This window comes from Musa acuminata, chromosome BXJ2-3 (assembly GCF_036884655.1).
Source record: "Musa acuminata AAA Group cultivar baxijiao chromosome BXJ2-3, Cavendish_Baxijiao_AAA, whole genome shotgun sequence".
Classification (NCBI taxonomy): domain Eukaryota; kingdom Viridiplantae; phylum Streptophyta; class Magnoliopsida; order Zingiberales; family Musaceae; genus Musa; species Musa acuminata.
Genome location: NC_088340.1, coordinates 6,129,568 through 6,146,515, shown reverse-complemented (window position 1 = coordinate 6,146,515; position 16,948 = coordinate 6,129,568). Strand labels below are relative to the sequence as shown.

The 16,948-nt window shown below is 37.4% G+C and overlaps 2 protein-coding genes and 1 pseudogene across 2 annotated transcripts; 1 reads left to right on the top strand and 2 right to left on the bottom strand.

Annotated features, from left to right (window-relative positions):
- Positions 1-9: 9 nt before the first annotated feature.
- LOC103978068 (uncharacterized) lies at positions 10-1,038 on the bottom strand. Its single transcript, XM_009393772.3, is given in 3 exon segments — positions 10-292; positions 295-676; positions 776-1,038. Coding segments are annotated over 3 exon segments (789 nt in total). The 5' UTR covers positions 1,010-1,038; the 3' UTR covers positions 10-119.
- Positions 1,039-1,084: 46 nt separating this feature from the next.
- On the bottom strand, positions 1,085-9,825 carry LOC103977647 (sucrose synthase 4-like; annotated as a pseudogene).
- Positions 9,826-15,017: 5,192 nt separating this feature from the next.
- LOC103977646 (ethylene-responsive transcription factor ERF071) lies at positions 15,018-15,927 on the top strand. The gene is made up of 2 exons (XM_009393219.3): positions 15,018-15,176; positions 15,260-15,927. The coding sequence occupies exons 1-2, from the start codon at positions 15,089-15,091 to the stop codon at positions 15,754-15,756; spliced, it is 585 nt and encodes a 194-aa protein (XP_009391494.2). The 5' UTR covers positions 15,018-15,088; the 3' UTR covers positions 15,757-15,927.
- The last annotated feature ends 1,021 nt before the right edge of the window (positions 15,928-16,948 follow it).

Sequence of the window (16,948 nt, the reverse complement as noted above, 5' to 3'; positions counted from 1 at the left end):
TACACTCCATTATGTACATAAAATCCATCTTCGTACGGGGGCCGCCAGCCAACTAGTAATTAATACATGTACGGAGTAACATCATTTCCATTAGAATCCACAATGTTAGAGCTCTCACACTACATACTTTCACGCCCAGTGGAGCCATGCACACATCGGACCATCTCCCAAAGCATTCTCCTGAGAGCCCTGGAATGAGGCAAGTCGGGGTCGCCCGTCATGGCCCTCTCCCTAAACATGGCCTCCGCCCGTGCCAATGCCTCATTCACCGTCTCCTCCACCATCATTCCATGTCGTAGCTCGCTCCGCTGTCTGTCGCCCGGGTTATCGGCTTCCTCGTGTCCGCGAACTCTATCTCCGCCAGCGGCGACGGCTTATGATGCTTGTAGTCCTCCTCCTCTTTCTGCTGTTCTCGGTGAAGAGGTGTGCCGTCGCGGCCAACACAGGACACGTCGGCGAAGACTACGGGCTCGGGCTGGTGCGAGAGCCGGCGCTTCTGCTGCAGGGATGGCGCCCCCGGCGGGACAACCTCGTGGCTCTGGAGCTTGGGAGACGGAGCAAACGGCGGGATCTTGTCGCTGAGGCTATGAGGCAGTTCCGTGTCTTCCTCCTTACGTTCCTTCCTCAGATTCTCCTCAGCTGCTGCTGCCTTTGCCGCCTCTTCAGCATCATCACCCTAACATCACCCACGCATGCAACAGAGCGTAGTTGGAGCTCGTAAATTACAACTAATAGAGTAAAGGGAAGGGAAAATAGGTAGTATTCGTATAAGAACCTGAGGGTCTTCGGAATGCACGGCGGTGTCAGCGGTGCGGGCGGTGGTGGAGGAGAAACAAGCACGTACAAGAGGGAGAAGGGATGTGCGAGAGGCGGGGAGGACGTGAAGGTATCGGATCCTCTCTACGTGCTGCATCTTCGCCGCCGTCTTCTTTAGGCTTCTCGAGCTCTCCTCGGAGACTGCGGGAGAGATGTCGACTGGATTTAAACGCGTTTGTGAGCGATCGGTCATAAGACGTGACACGTGGCAAGCGAAGCGGAGCACGTGTGTTGCACTAGAAGCTACCACGACTCAGGAGAAGATGACGTGGCGAGAGAAGAATAGACCAACTTTACATAGAGGTTTCTCGAGGATGGAAAGCTCACCGAATCTAATTAAGATTTCAGGAATCTATCACAAGATCATATAACTATGTCAAGCAGCAAAAGGTCCGTAAGCAACCTGGAAACTCCAGCCTCAATCTAACATATCTTAGAGAGCTTACTGGAAGCATTACAAGTGATCAAAAGCAAAAGAGCTGCTCAATATAATGACCATCAAAATTTAAATTCACTCGAATGCTTTGCAGCTTTTGGTGAATCATCTATCGACAGCCAAATTTGGTGACAGAGGCATGTTTATTGGAAATTCGCAAACAACATCAGTGCTCATCAACTGCAAGAGGGACAGATTTCACCTGTCATTTGAAGAAGAAAATGCAACATTAATGCCAAGATTATTTTCCTGGAAGAAACTGGAGTTCATCTAACATGCCTTTTCATCAAGTGGAGTTCAAAGTTCGAACTTACCAGCTCTCTGAATTGTACTATGTAGAACATCTCAAGACAGCGCCGCGTCTCACGCCTTTCAAGCTTGGACACATATTTCCAGAAGCCATAAACCCCAGCTAGTGTCATTAATCTTTCCGAATAGATCTTCCATGTATACCTACGCATTGCCACATGATGTTATGTCATTAATTTGCAGCAAGCTAGAAATAAAAGATATGCATGTGTAACAACAAGTAATTCATCGTGAAGGACCTCTCATAGATTCGACTCAATCCTCCTTTGGATATGCTATTCCAGTAGTCAGCATCTTCTTTACACTGTTCAAAAAACTCAACCATGAGTGCAGCAGCTTTATCAGGATGATGTGGATCTATATGGAAACCTGATACCCCATGCTCGATAATTTCTGCAGGACCTCCATGACAAGTAGCAAATGTTGGGAGACCGCAAGTTGAGGCCTCCACCAGAGTGAGGCCAAAAGCTTCATAGAAAGCTGGCTGTGGGAACAAGGATGTAAGTGATTGCATGGTTTAAGTGGCAGAGATCATCTTGATGACTCTAAATATTACCTGAACGAAAGCTCCACGGGTATCGGCTATGTAGCGATAAAGCTCACCGTTTCTTGCCCTGTTCATTTGTGAAGAAATCCAGCGGAACTGGCCAAACAAGTTGTAGGTTCTTATGAGTTGGTGCATCTTCTCAATCTCTTGGATTTCTTCTGTGTCATTGGATTTCTTCACATCATTGTGACCAGCAACTACAACAAGATTTACCAACTCTCTTAGTTTTTCGCTCTTTCCGAACAACTCAACCAAGCCTGTAATGTTCTTCACTCGGTCAAGCCTTGCCATTGAGAAGATAATGGGCTTCGATCGGTCATCCAACCAACCACTGCAGTAGCGAGAAAATAGTTAAAAATGACAGTAGAGCTATAAACAAGGAGATTAGAACACAAAAAAATTGTTCTTTATCAAACATGGTGGTTCCTAGAAATTATGCTTGATATGATTCTTGTAAAATTATGACTTTCAGACCTACATAATTCTGTGAGAATTTGCAACAAATAAAAGGTAAGGTACAAGACTCAGAATTGCCGTGTCAGATATTGCGAAAGAAAGCAATGAACTGATACCAAGGAGTGAAAAAGTTGAACGTTTGACTAAATCAAACGCTTCCTAGACTTTGCATTGCCAGGAACCTCACTAATTTGGATTGTCTTTTTATCAGACCCCATATTGATGGAATCCTCGTGCATTCATTTACTAGGAGTTTCAAGCTATTATAACTTAAAGGTACACAACTTTTCAAGAGTTTCACCATAAGATTATCATCTATCATTTTACGATTGAGAATATTACTTGACATCATTAGAAGCCTTACAAACGACAACTAAACTAACAAATCAATCAGAATATTTTATGATTTTTTATCTCGAGTCATTTGTTCATAAAAAAGAATGTATAATGAGATATTTACATGACCAATTTGCTTAATGCTGCACTCTAAGTGATCCAGTTTCCTCTAAAGAACTGAACAGAAAGAGTCCAAAACAATTTACAGAACCTCATGACACGAAGATGATAACCACACATCATGCATATGGTACAAGGAAAAGGTAAAAGGAAACCTGTATTATCAACATGAAACAAGATATAAGGTTTAGGTGAAATTAAATGTCACAACATACAATTATTCTAAACACTAGAAGTTTCTTTTGATTGATTTTACATAGGTTTGAAATACCAATCTAACCTATATGTACCGACCAATGTTTACTAATCTAATCAAGAACTACTATCAAATCATATAGTTCGGTATCAGATGATTTTTTTCTCTTTTTTATTTTTCGGTGATACCATATGGTATTTGTCAGTACACAGGCACCATACAATCTAAATAGTTGTTGAAAGCGATATCAGACTGAGTTTGAAAATGTTACTATCAATACAAAACATGCAGCTGCAATCTTTATCACTCGTTCATTATTATTATCACATATCATACCTTATTTGTAAAACGAGTATGCCTGGAGACATAAATATACGTTAATGCCATTAAAATAAGTTTAATAGTGCAAAAGAAAATCACGCACAATAAGCTGTAAATGATTGCATCATGAATCTGATCAATGGACCAAATAAAATCATTGTATAGCATATAAGGTGAAGAGAAATTATCAATATTCAAAATCAGACAACCAATGTAGATACTAAAAACCATGATATATGTACTCACACGTGTTCATCACATTGCTCTTGATCATAAAGCAATTTTTCGATTGAACCATGAAGACAAGTAAGCCTTCTTTCCTTCTCTGAGTATGGAAAGTAAATACCCATATCCGCTCCAGGGGAGACTATATTGAACTTTGCATCAAAAACATCAATTCCATGGACAACACGATATAAACCAGGTAGAGTGAAAGCAGTATGGCTCTCATACTGTCCGACTGCATTCTTGCTGAAATAGAGGCAGAATATTTTATATAAGATATCAAGAAGAAACAAAACTAGCATTCCGGAAGCGGCAGACTATGATAAAAGAAGTACAGCAGCCAAGTCTGTGTCAAGAATTGTGGATGAGGGTGCCACAGACTCTGTCATACAACCTCCCTGCATTGAAATAGACTTAAGTTTCACATTCCAAGGTAGTGTCTGCTATCCCCAACTTCTATGTAAAAATAAAATATTTGTTTAATAAATGCATGGTCATGAATGTTCTGTTTGTCAATACAAAAGGTACTTGTCATGTTACTCAAGGATCCATTGGTGTTTACTTGATGTGGCACTCACCAGATTGTGTAGAGAGTATGCACATGGTACAGGGCATTCTTGTTGAACTGAATAAACTAGCCTATACAGATAGGCTTGAAATGCTTAGTCATGCAGATCCAACAATGGATGGACATACTAAGGTGAACCATACACAAAACTCGGTACAAAGGTACCAACTGAACTGTGTCAATACTAGTTCTCCACAACTGATTAAAGCTGCTAGATCCACAGCACCTCACCTGATATTAGGCAATGACCTGTGGGATTAAGGCAACCATGGGTCATGATGAAGAATCCTCAAGCTTAATTGCTGCCAGTGAGGGCTTATCAGTAGAAATGATGTATGCCAGAAAGGAAGACATAAAGGAAAGGAAACTAGTGGGATACACAACAGGAGTCGATTCTGTGTTAGAACAGTGGAGCATATGACACCACCGTCACATACCACACCAGCAGAATTTTGGCACCCAGAATGGCATTCCTATACTACAACCAGATAGGCACATTTCCAATAAAATATTGCAAAGATGGACAGGTTTAGAAAGAACTAATGAAAGTTGACACACACACACACTGATTCAGTGCCTTGGCATAACATCATTACTGGTTGGTAACTGGTTTGATTACAACAATTAACTTTAATATTCCATGATTTAACATTACATGGATCTTTCACTACCCTTGAAAAGATGCCTTCAGATCCATGCTCAAAAGATTGTTAGTTTTCCACCAAATCAAGTTTCGAAAAGAGAGTAACATTTCCATGATAAATGGACTAATTTGCATCTCGAAAATCCATCTAACTGTTGCAGTCTAAGTACAAGCATGCATCTGGCAATTCAAAGTACTTAAAAGTAATTAAGCAAAAAAAAATATAGTTATAGTGGAAAAAATATGTCAGTAGAAAAAACTTGCTATATTACAGAATAAACAAAACATTCTCTCTAAATGACAAGTTATAAAAATACAAATTTATCCAGGAAATTGGGCAATGTACCTTCCAGCAATTTCTTGGTAGGTGCTAGTGATTATAAAATCTGCATTATTCATGGCAATTAGATCAGCAGTGAACTGGCATGAAAAATGGTACTTGTCCTCATACTTCTTCCAATATATATCTGAATCGGGATATTTTGTCTTTTCCAGTGCATGAGCAATGTTGCACTGCATAAGAGTTTATCAATGATATGTACATACAAAAATATACTGTTCAAACAAAGAACATACAACAATTATGACTAACCAGAGCATACCTGGGTAATTCCAAGTTTATAAGATAACAAAGAGGCAACAAGATTTCCATCACTATAATTTCCAATAATTAGATCTGGAGCACCATGTAACTCTGCAGCAATTTCACTTGCTGCATCCTATAAATAGAATGAACTGTCTGTCAGTAAGCATCCAAACTAATTCAAATCAAATGATAAAAAAACAGCAATGGCAAATTATAAAAATTAAACTTATCTCTTAATTGGACCACAAAAAAAATATTGTAACATATTGGATGGACTATTACATCGGAGGCATAGATGCCAAACACAATTTTCCATTTAAATGATATTAACAGTTCTGGATTTTGATGCTCAGTGTGAATGTATCAGCAAAATTTCATAGCCTCACTATATAAAAAGAAAAAGGTTCTTACTTTTGTAAAAAACTAATTTTTCATTAAAAAAACTCATTTAGGTTATCTTGCCAAATCAAACAATTCACCAAGCATTTGAATCTGATACGTCACAGTAAATGGCAAATATTCAGTGCACAAAACTAATACAGGGATAAATTATTTAGTTTTTTCAAGAAAACCTTACAAGTACTAAGTACTGTTATGTTTGTTCATGAAAACCATGGTTGACCGATTCCATGACTGTTAAGAGCAGTCTCATTAAACCCTTCATGAAAATACCATGGAACTTTAGTGAGTGCATGCAAGTTAGACTTCAAGATTGTTTCTTTTCAGCCACATATTTAAACCCTTCATAGGAATACTTAGCCAGTTATTGGAACTTCATTTTGTTTCGTTTTTCACATTAGATTTTTCTTTTGACACTTTGTTTCTTTTTTCACATTATATGTTTCTTTCTGACTTTTGACACTTAAGCCAGTGTTGATAACACCAACATAAGAAACAGCAGAGCAACCAGATCACATATTAATATGAAAGCACTACAGTGTGACAATTTTCCAGTAGTAGTTAACTAGTTATTCATGTGTAATGGGACAGAGAGGCAATGGCATAACTATGAAAAAGATAAAAAAGAATAGAAAATGGTCTAGGAATCCAAGACTAATCCAGACAAGGCTTTTTGTCTATATGGTTTATCCAAATCTTTCAATCATGTGATCAGATCCTAGGTAGATGTCAATCAGCTAGTAAAATTTCCTCCTGTTCGGAAATTTACTCATGCTGTTTCAAAAGGGAACCTCAAACCCCTTGGTTCCCTCTGCCCACTTCAATTTGCACCTGTAAGCATGTATTTCTTCCAAAAAAGAATATTTGTGGAGAGAAACAAGAAATAAATATGAAATAGATCATAAACTCACTAATTGAAACAAGGGTTAAGATAGAAAATTTTTAAAATTTAGTTGAACTTTAGATCTGCAGGAAACAAATTCTTTAAAAGAAGATTAACTAGTAGTGAAATTAACAACACAGGAAAAAATTCTGCAATAAACTAGATCATGGAGAAACATGTACAATGAAGAGAATGTCAAATAATCTGCCCCTAACAATCTCAATCTAGAATCATCACATGGTTTCAAAGGATCTATAAGGCCTCATAAATTTTACCTCAGCAAACTTCTCCAAGTAAGGCCATACATCAAATCTTGAAATCCATTTCTTAAGAATTCCCTTTTCAGTTTTAAAAGGCACCCGCAAGATCCAAGTATGTTGTGTTCCACTGATTCTTTAAAGCCGTTGATTGCATGTTGTCCCTTTTGCATCAGGTATGAGCCTGGTAACCTTCAATTAAAAAACTTAACAGAAGAAGTAAGAATGCATAAATAAGAATCAGCATGTACAATCGATTACTAGATTCACTTACAATGAGGATTTTAGGATAAATATCCAGCCCTTGTTTCTTTATTCTCAAAAGCATCTCATTTTCCAATGCACGAACTTGATCCAGTATGTAGACAACCTGTACAACAGGTTTTAAACATTACTTGCTTGAAACCCTCATACTTCTACAAAGACATCAATGTAAATATATTTTTCTCCATGGTCATCTTATACAACTGAATAAAAGAAGGAAAACAAAACTACAACTTAATGTAGGAGTACTACCTGCCCTCCGGTGTCCGGTAAGCCTAATACATTAGCTTGGCTAAAGTACCCATGGGGTGAAAGAATTACAACATTGAACACCATGGGAATCCTCCCTAGAAACATCTCCAGAGTGGAAGGATCAGGAGCCTGAAGGATGTCCAGAAGAAGGTGAATCATTTCCAGAACACGTCGAGCCGTGTCACCCCAGCCTCTCTCCAAACCCATCTCTTGAAACCTATAAATAAACTTGTAAAAGGTTGTAAATAAGCTTGATAATAGATATAATTATCTTCACAACAGAGCATAAAGGCCCTTTTGCATGAAACATAAGCTGAATATTCTTTTCCTTCTAAATGAAGCTCAAATAGAAATCACCAACTTAGCAATGATATGGGGTCAAACTAAGGTAATCATACTGTTTGAGGAAAATAACAGAACTCTGTTCATGGACGGTATCCACTACTTATAATGAAATTAAATAACATGACATATAGATATTGTTCCCAATGTCTCTTTTCTCCAGAAATGTAGTTGGTTCATTCGAGCACTACTTATAATGAAATTAAATAACATGACACAGATATTGTTTCATTCAGGCACATCCAATGTCCAGGCAACCTAGAACAGGTAGTGGATGAATGGAAGTTTGTTCTATAAAACACTTGTTAGTACAAAAAAGAAAACACACCTGATACCATTTTTGAGATTAATAGTCATGTCCATTTGACATTACATGCTGAAGAAGTAAAACCTAAATGCAACTTTGAAATATATAAAACTTAGTGACCGTTGTTAAGATTATATGAATTACTATATAAAAGAAAGATAGGAAAAGCAAGTGACCATTCTGTTTCGGTGCTTTGTTACTGAATACTTTTCTTACACATGAGCAAACTCAGAGAATGGAGTCTCTGGTGGAAGCATAGACAAATATTCATCGGCCTTGGTCAGAACAGACTGAAGCCTGGACATGCTTTGTATCCTATCACTCAACATCATGACCTGCTCAATGCACAATAAAAACAGCTAGACCATCAGATTTGAAAAGTTGGAGCTCTTAAACATTCATCGACAGGTAATCTTACATGATCCTTATACGTGTGGGCACGGAGGAAGTTAAGCAGAGGCTCCAAGCAATCCTTGTTATGGAACATAATGGATGAAAGATGTCGGTTCAGGAACTGAACCCCATTGCCGATTGACGATGACTGGATTGGCCGTGGGAATGAAGCATTGAATGGTTCGAAGTCCAGCTCCAACACGTAACGATCGTTAGACCTTTGAGTTGATTAATAGAAAACACTTATTTCAGCTTAAGAAAAGAGTATGGTTGATACAAGAAACGTTTTATGGAGACCCACAAATCATCGCTTACCTTTCATCTTCTAGCTCTTCCTTGAACTATAGATACTCCGACACACTCAGCTGCTCGACGCTAAGCTCATGGACATTAACCCGGACATATTCCCATATACCAGGCCTGGGGCGGACGGCAATCGCCACGAATGGTGGCAGAACTACAGCTTCCTAATTCCCGTCGGTGACCAAATGAACAATAAACATACGAATCTTTGTTAAGCATTTGGTATACCAAGTATCAAGAAAATTTTTAAAAAAGGAGGAAATTGAGCAATAAATGATTTAATATCACAAGGGAAATGATAGTTAAAGAAAAAAAAAAGAAATTTTTGTCGGTCTTGGTGTTTGGAATCAACAATAAAAACAAAGTAATTGCGGAAAAAGATAGCTTTCTGAATGTCTAGGTCGGTAGAAATCAAGAAGGAGAAGAGCGAATTAAGAGCACACAGACATCTTCTTTGGATGTCCGCGTGAATGGCCTGAATCGGACCTGGGCGGACTTGAGGACGTCGGAGAAGGGACCTTCGGAGAGTTTGGTGCGGGCGTCGTCCCCGAGGGTGGCGAGGGCGTCGAGGAGGTGGTGGGGCTGCAGCAGCCCCTTCCCCTGGCTCACGTACCTGCCGGCACAGACCAATACAAATCACACCGAACCGCAGAAATTGTCGGCACGACACGAGGTGGAGAGACCGGAGCGAGGGCGGAACCTGGACAGAAGGGAGACGAGCTCGTTGCGGTAGGCGGACAGGGTGTCCTCCACCCTCTCCCTCATGCTGGGGATGAACCCAAGCTTGGGGGTCCCCATGCCGCGTCTATACTCTTCGGTTTCGCAATCGAAATCACAGGCGAGGAGGAGACGCGGGAGAAGTGTTGTGCGTGAGTAGAGCGGAAGTGTTTGGTTCCGAGCAAGAAGGTAATGGCTTTATATAATATCATTTTTCATGCATGTTGACTAAGGTATTATTATTATTATTATTATTATTATTATTATTATTATTATTATTATTATTATTATTATTATTATTATTATGATGCAAAATAATAAGAACAAATTTTCGAAAAAATCCTCATTTTGAGTTTTTTGTTTTATGGTTGGTGCCCTTTTTCTTTGTTCTTCATACTTATTCTATATCTCAAAATACTTCTTATATGATAAAAATATTTTTTTTTGATCTTTTGTATTGACTCGGTCCATAAGATGAATCAATCACCAGTTATAGTATCATCTAATACAAATAATATTTTTGATATCTTCATCAAAAATATTATAAGTATAAAATAAATTTAAAATCCAATATAAACTAATTTACTAAACCTTGGTTGAGTTTCAAATATGTATTTTTATTAGTAAGGATAATAACATACAAAAAATTAACTTTTATATTAGTTACAATAATTTTAATAGAATTAAAATTTTAGAAATATAATAAAAAAAATATCATGATTGATATATCTATATATTGGTTCAATTTTGGGAACATAGAAAAAGATAGATCACTGATGAAAAAAATAAAAAAAATTCGAAAATCTAAAACTAGAGATTCTACTGCATATAATAATAATAATAATAATAATAATAAATAAATAAATAAATAAATAAATAATAATAATAATAATAATAATAATAATAATAATAATAATAATAATAATAATAATAATAATAATAATAATAGATAGATAAGACGTCCTGAGTTTTAAGATAAAACCCTATACGAGAATGGATATAGATAAAGGAGGGTGAGTGATTTTATAGTAAAGGACAAACAGGGAAGAAGATGGAAGTATTAAGAAGAATGATTTGTTTGACTTCTTCTTAACAAGTTATAGAAGAATGCATCTAGATAAAAAATATATATTTGTATCTTTCAAAAAAATTATTTTTATTTATTATAAAATTAATAAGTTAATTATACCTATCAACCAAGAAATATATATATATATATATATATATATATATCCTTTTAAGTTACTATATTTAGGTTTTTAATTGACGTCGATATCATATAAAGAATTTACTATGATAATAACAATTCTAAGGATTTTTTAAAAATATATAATAGAAAAATAATTTCTTGTCCAAAGTAATAATAGACAATCATGACTAAAAGAAAGAGAACTTTCTTTTCATATAAACCCCTGTGTTATCAACTTATTAGACAAAATCTTTTTTACAATTTAATCAATCACAATAATTGGATTGGATTTTAGCTTCCCTAACTCAATTTGTATAATGAAAGAAAAATATTTCGGCTTCTTTAATCTAACATCCAAGGAATATTGTACTCATTCTCTTCTTAGGTCGTCAAGAGGATTTTGTTGTATCATAAGGATGCTCAAACTAAGCAACATACATACATGGAATAGCCATGATCAATCCAATGGTCACACCAACCAATTGCTTTTGGGCGAAAGAGAGAGAGAGTTATTTGTGACTCTTAAGCAATGGAGAATGATATCCTTAGTCACTACAAAAGGCCAAGCTAGTGGCAATGGTATATGATACTACTACAACTACTTGTTCTCCTACGGACCACCATGTCGCTAATGAGAAGGTGTTGACAAAATGTAAGGAGAGATCCGAGAATAAGTTTTTGTTCCTTGAGATATATGTTAGGAACCAATTTTCTTCGCCAACATCAAGATATGGATATTACTTGGCATCATTCGATGGTGGAGTTAGGATAGTTGTGGAAGTGGCGTGATGGATGTTAATGATGATTAGAATGTCTAATTCAAATAAATCTTACAAAAAAACACTCCACTAATTGATGGTAAATATGGAAAAAAAAAAGTAAAAAGTAAAAGAGGGGCAAATGTATTTAGTTAAGCATTAATTTTTTTTTATAAATAATATGTGATGAAGATATTTATGATTCGAGGATCTTATAATAATATGATAAAACATGTTTTTGCTAAAACTAGTCAATGTTTTTTAGATTCATATAAAAAATTCAACTAGTGCTCGTTAAATATGTACATGTTATCCTAACTATAAAATATGAAGAATTTACTCGACATGCTATAACAATAAATCATGAGAAAGAATATATTTTCTCATTGAATTAATATTTACAAGAATGACACTATGTTAAGTGGTATTCTTAGGTATGTTTTGATTAAAAAAAATTAAATAAATATTTATAAGAGATGCTCGTAAATGTATGTTAATCTAACTTTCAAAAAAATATTTCGGATGATACTCTAGTATGATTTTTTTATAAGAATTAAGATATGAGATATGAGCATCTTCCATCGTTGAACCGAAGTAAAAGAATGATCATGAGATATGAATATTCTCTATATTAAAAAAATATATTTCATAATTATTTTCTTTCAAATATGATGATACTCGAAACACTAAGTCAAGTCAAATCAATTTTGTGAAGCTAAATCGATGATCAAATTTAACCTTATGAATGAAATTCAAATTTTGGTTGTCACAACTCCATAGTTGACTTATATCCATTTTCATAGTATTTGCATACAACTCAATTTCATTTCTTTCAACTCTTTTTCAATTGATTTCTCTCACTCTTTGTTAAATTTTGTTGAGATCGAGGGAATACAATTAGAATAATGATCACGGACCTCTAGATTTTATGTTCTTACTTATATTTCATTTTATAGTATTATATATATATATATATATATATATATATATATTAATGAATATTAAATACTATTATTCTTGTTTAACACAAACTTTTATGATGAGATTTTTGTTAATATGTTAGGTTATTAATAATCAATTATAACAAATTATTTTCATATACCATTGCCCCAATGTCTACCATAATTATTAGCCAAAGAATCCACGAGAACTATTAACCCAATCATTCTCACTAAGTATTATATATTCCACAAACTATATTGGAAATGAATACTATCACAATACATTACCACTACATTTTTAATCTTTTATGATAATAATTTCAATCTCAAAATTAACCCCTTTTTTTTCGTCGATATGAAAATTAACCTACTATGATTTATTTTGTTGTTTGGTTAATAACATGTTCCTCAAATAATACTCAAATTTAAGAATATTTTTTTAAAAAGTATACCTAAAATAATAGCATAACGATGGTGTACTTGATTTGTTTATCAAAGGTCAAAAGTATGAAATATTATTTGATATATTTTATATCTAAAATATTAATTTGCTGATTGAAGATACCATGTAAAATAGGCTATAAAATCTTTAGACAAACCACCTCAAAGTCTTTGGATCAAGACTCACCTTCACTAGTTATTCTTTGCACTCCAACAAATACATGGTTAGATAAGATTAGATATCTAAGGTATCTAAATATCTAAAAAATAAAAATATTTATTTTAAGTTCGAAATAAAATTTGATAGAGAATATTCCAACATATCAGAGAGCTGATGTGGAAGACAATGTGTCATCTATCTAACATGATATCTATTTGAAGTCCAGATTAAAAACCACTTTAGATGATGACATGAAATCATCTCTCAACAAGTTATTGCAAGTTGGAAGAGATTTAAGCTTGCAGTAAGCTTATATTAAATTGTTCCTCTTCCACAACACTTCAACTACGACAGTTGCCTAAATCCATAGGTTTCAAGCAGGGTCTGTCGTACCGAGCCGTACCACCTGTATCGGGCGGTACGTACCGGTCCGACAGGTTATCGGTACGCGGATCGATTATTACCGGTCCGAGAGTACTGTAGCACTATAGCAGTGTACTATAGCACCGTAGCACTGATACAGTACTCGGTACACCTGGGTGTACTGCTCGGTATATCGTACTATACCGGTACCGAGCCCAAGTCGAAATACCGGTACGATACGGTATTGCGAACCTTGATTTCAAAAGTAATCGTTCCTCTTAAGAATCTTTACTTAAAAGGCTTCAAGAGTCCAATTAAGATCATTTTTTTCATGTAAAAGAAAGTCTAATTACTTAAATAAACGAAAATAGCTGCTTAATTAGCTTCATTATATTTATATATTATTAATATTAATACAGAAGATTAAGCAATATGAGATCTAAAACAATACTATGAGTGGCCGATGCATGGCACAAACCTCTTCAAAGCGACTATGGCTTTATAGCGATTAAAAGAAGATGAAAATGGTTTAAATTGCTTTGAAGGACTGTGAGCTTTGATCGGGTGAAAGCTCAACTTTGCTGACTCATATGAAGTCAACTTGGAAACTGTCTATTCCAACCTTGATGTTGAGTAGATTTATACGGCAATAGATTTGTCATCATTTGGAAGAGATTATTCGATAGTCAAAATCATTGATATAAACGGCAAGATAATGCCAAAAAATGAAAATGACAAATCGAAACTAAAATATAATGAAGAATAAGGTGATGGATAGAGACAATATTTGTCGCTCTATTAACATGTAAACATGTCGATATCGATTATTCTATTTTATCGTCATAAATCATAATAATAAAATATTATTATTCGATATTTTCTCTTTTCTTTCGTGTTCTATGTTGTGGCTTATTATCTGAATTGGCAATTGACTGCCCAAATGAACGGAAAGCGTTGTTTACCCCTTTTTCCGTGACGCCACTTGGCTGAGATGCACTGAACCTTCCCCCGCCTTCACAACCGTCCGATCAACTTCCCATCATCACGATCAGGCAGTCACCACTGCGCCACCGCGGATCGTCACGAGTGGCATTAGGCCGTGAATAAAGTCTCTTTTCCGGGGCATTTTAGCCGGGCTACTTTAGCCGTTATGTTTTGGAACGGACCGGGTTGCATGCGTTACACCGGCGGGTGTCGACACCGCGTCACCGGCCGTACCTCCCGCCATGATGCCTCCACGTGGACGTCTCATCTCGGGCTGACGGTGATCGTACGGCTCGTGTCTCCTCCCCGGTGTGCATCACGTGCCCGCCCTCGTTCGCGCACTCCTTCCGAAAAATCGTTATTTATTTTATTGGGAATTAAGAAATAAAAGGAGTTAAACGCTCTCCTTTTGCCGCTTTCCCCGAAATTAACACCATCCAAAAATATTAATATAATAAGCAGAGAGTGAGTGATGGGGTTGTGGAGCTGAAGGCTATAAATGGGGAGAGGCAGAGGTGGGGTTGGGGGACGGTGCACCGGAGGAACAAGGTTCGCCGGCGAAGAGAAGAGGCCGAGATGTGTGGCGGAGCGATCATCTCTGACTTCGTGACCGCCGTGGAAGACCTTGATCTGACGCCTGGCGGCAATCCCCCTCCCCGTCATGGTAAGACCCTACGAGAACTTTCCTCCTGCTTCTCCTTTTTCCTGCTACTACCCGGTGAACTCTGCGCACGATTTTTGGCGCAGATGAGGAGGGCGAGGGCACGAAGACCGGGGCCGCAGGGGGAGGGCAGAGGCGGCGGAAGACGTTGTACAGGGGGATACGGCGGCGGCCGTGGGGGAAGTGGGCCGCGGAGATAAGAGACCCGAGGAAGGGGTCGAGAGTGTGGCTGGGTACGTACGGGACGGCGGAGGAGGCGGCGCGGGCGTACGACGTGGCGGCGCGAGAGATCCGGGGGAGCAAGGCCAAGCTCAACTTCCCGAACCCCAGCGACTACGCCGCAGCAGCAGCAGCCGCAGCCGCGGCGGAACCCCCCACGAAGCGGCGAGCCGCTGTTTGGGCGGAGGAGGAGAGCTCGGCGTCGTGCTCGGCGTCGCTGGAGGAGGGGCTGCGGGAGCGGATCTCGAGCTTGGAGGCGCTCCTCGGGTTGGAGCACGAGGAGTCATCGGTGGCTGCGGCGTCGGCGGGGGAGGGAAGTGAGACGAGCAGCGCCGATCTGTGCGGTGACCTCTGTTTCGTTTGAACGACCCACCGCGATGGACGGCCGAGATGATGGGTGGTCATTTTGTCGTTCTCCTTTCTCTCTCATCAAAACGAACCCATCAAGAGACCAGTGGTTATGTTATAAGGTGCTGCGGTAAATATCAGTATCCCACATGTATCATCTATCTAATCACTGCTTTGATTATCGTGAGATCATAGTAAATTTGGTGCCGTGATGGACCCAAGAAACAGTAGAACACATCGATGGCATAGGTGCAAATTTAGCTTCCATGAAGATAAACAATAGCCGCATCGACGGACGTGCACACGTACTAAGATTAGACGTATATGTGAGTGATATGCCGATCTCGATTTAGTAAGAGGGTCAAGTGGTGCCAACACATTGCTTCAACGCATGTCCAATTCAAGTTATTATCATTCCTACATGATCAACACATGGAAGGAAGAAGGAAGGTTGGCCGGAGTGGCCCAGCAGAAGACTAAGAAAGGCGGTGTCCGTTTCATTCATTGACTCCTACTCCTTTGTCTCTTGTTTGAAACGATGGGAGATCTGAGAGAGCCTTCTTCTTCTTCTACGGTGTAATGGTACGCCTCCAGAGCGAGAGAGGCACGTAAAGGTCGATGAGGACAGGAAGGCAGTCAAAAGCGAAGTAGGTGGGTCTTCTAATGTCACTTTGCTGCCTCTCTACGTGTGAGGAGTTCAAGTCAAAGTCTTTTTACCGACGTTTATATGTACTATCAATGGTGCAATCAATTTTTTTTATTTTTTATTTTATAATTTTATAAAAAAAATTAATGATAAAATCAATATTTGATCATCCTCGATAGTAGACTCAAAAGAATTATCCGTTTTGAATATATCTGTAGACTCATGAATCCTAAAAGATACTGAAACTAAACCGTCGTAGAGAAACCTGAGCTTAGAGGGTAAAGATGACCCGAAAAACTTATACGATCTTAGTTCTTTTATTTGTTAATTAATATTAGATTAAATATTTTTATTAATTAAATTTGTTGACTTAGATAAATATTATAGTATATTATTAGATGAGATATCAAAAATCTCAATATTTGATAAATGAATAAACCGAGTATAATACTTATGTCTTATATCTAAAAGGTTATTATAGGAGACTATAAATCTTTAATCTTTTAAGTCTAAAATTTAAATTTTATTATAGCTAACTAATTGGATACTCACATTTCAATCA

Bases quoted from the DNA above. Each gene is read 5' to 3' on its own strand.
- LOC103977646 (XM_009393219.3), top strand. From the start codon at position 15,089: ATGTGTGGCGGAGCGATCATCTCTGACTTCGTGACCGCCGTGGAAGAC. The intron at 15,177-15,259 runs GTAAGACCCTAC...TTTTTGGCGCAG, and splicing joins CAATCCCCCTCCCCGTCATG to ATGAGGAGGGCGAGGGCACG.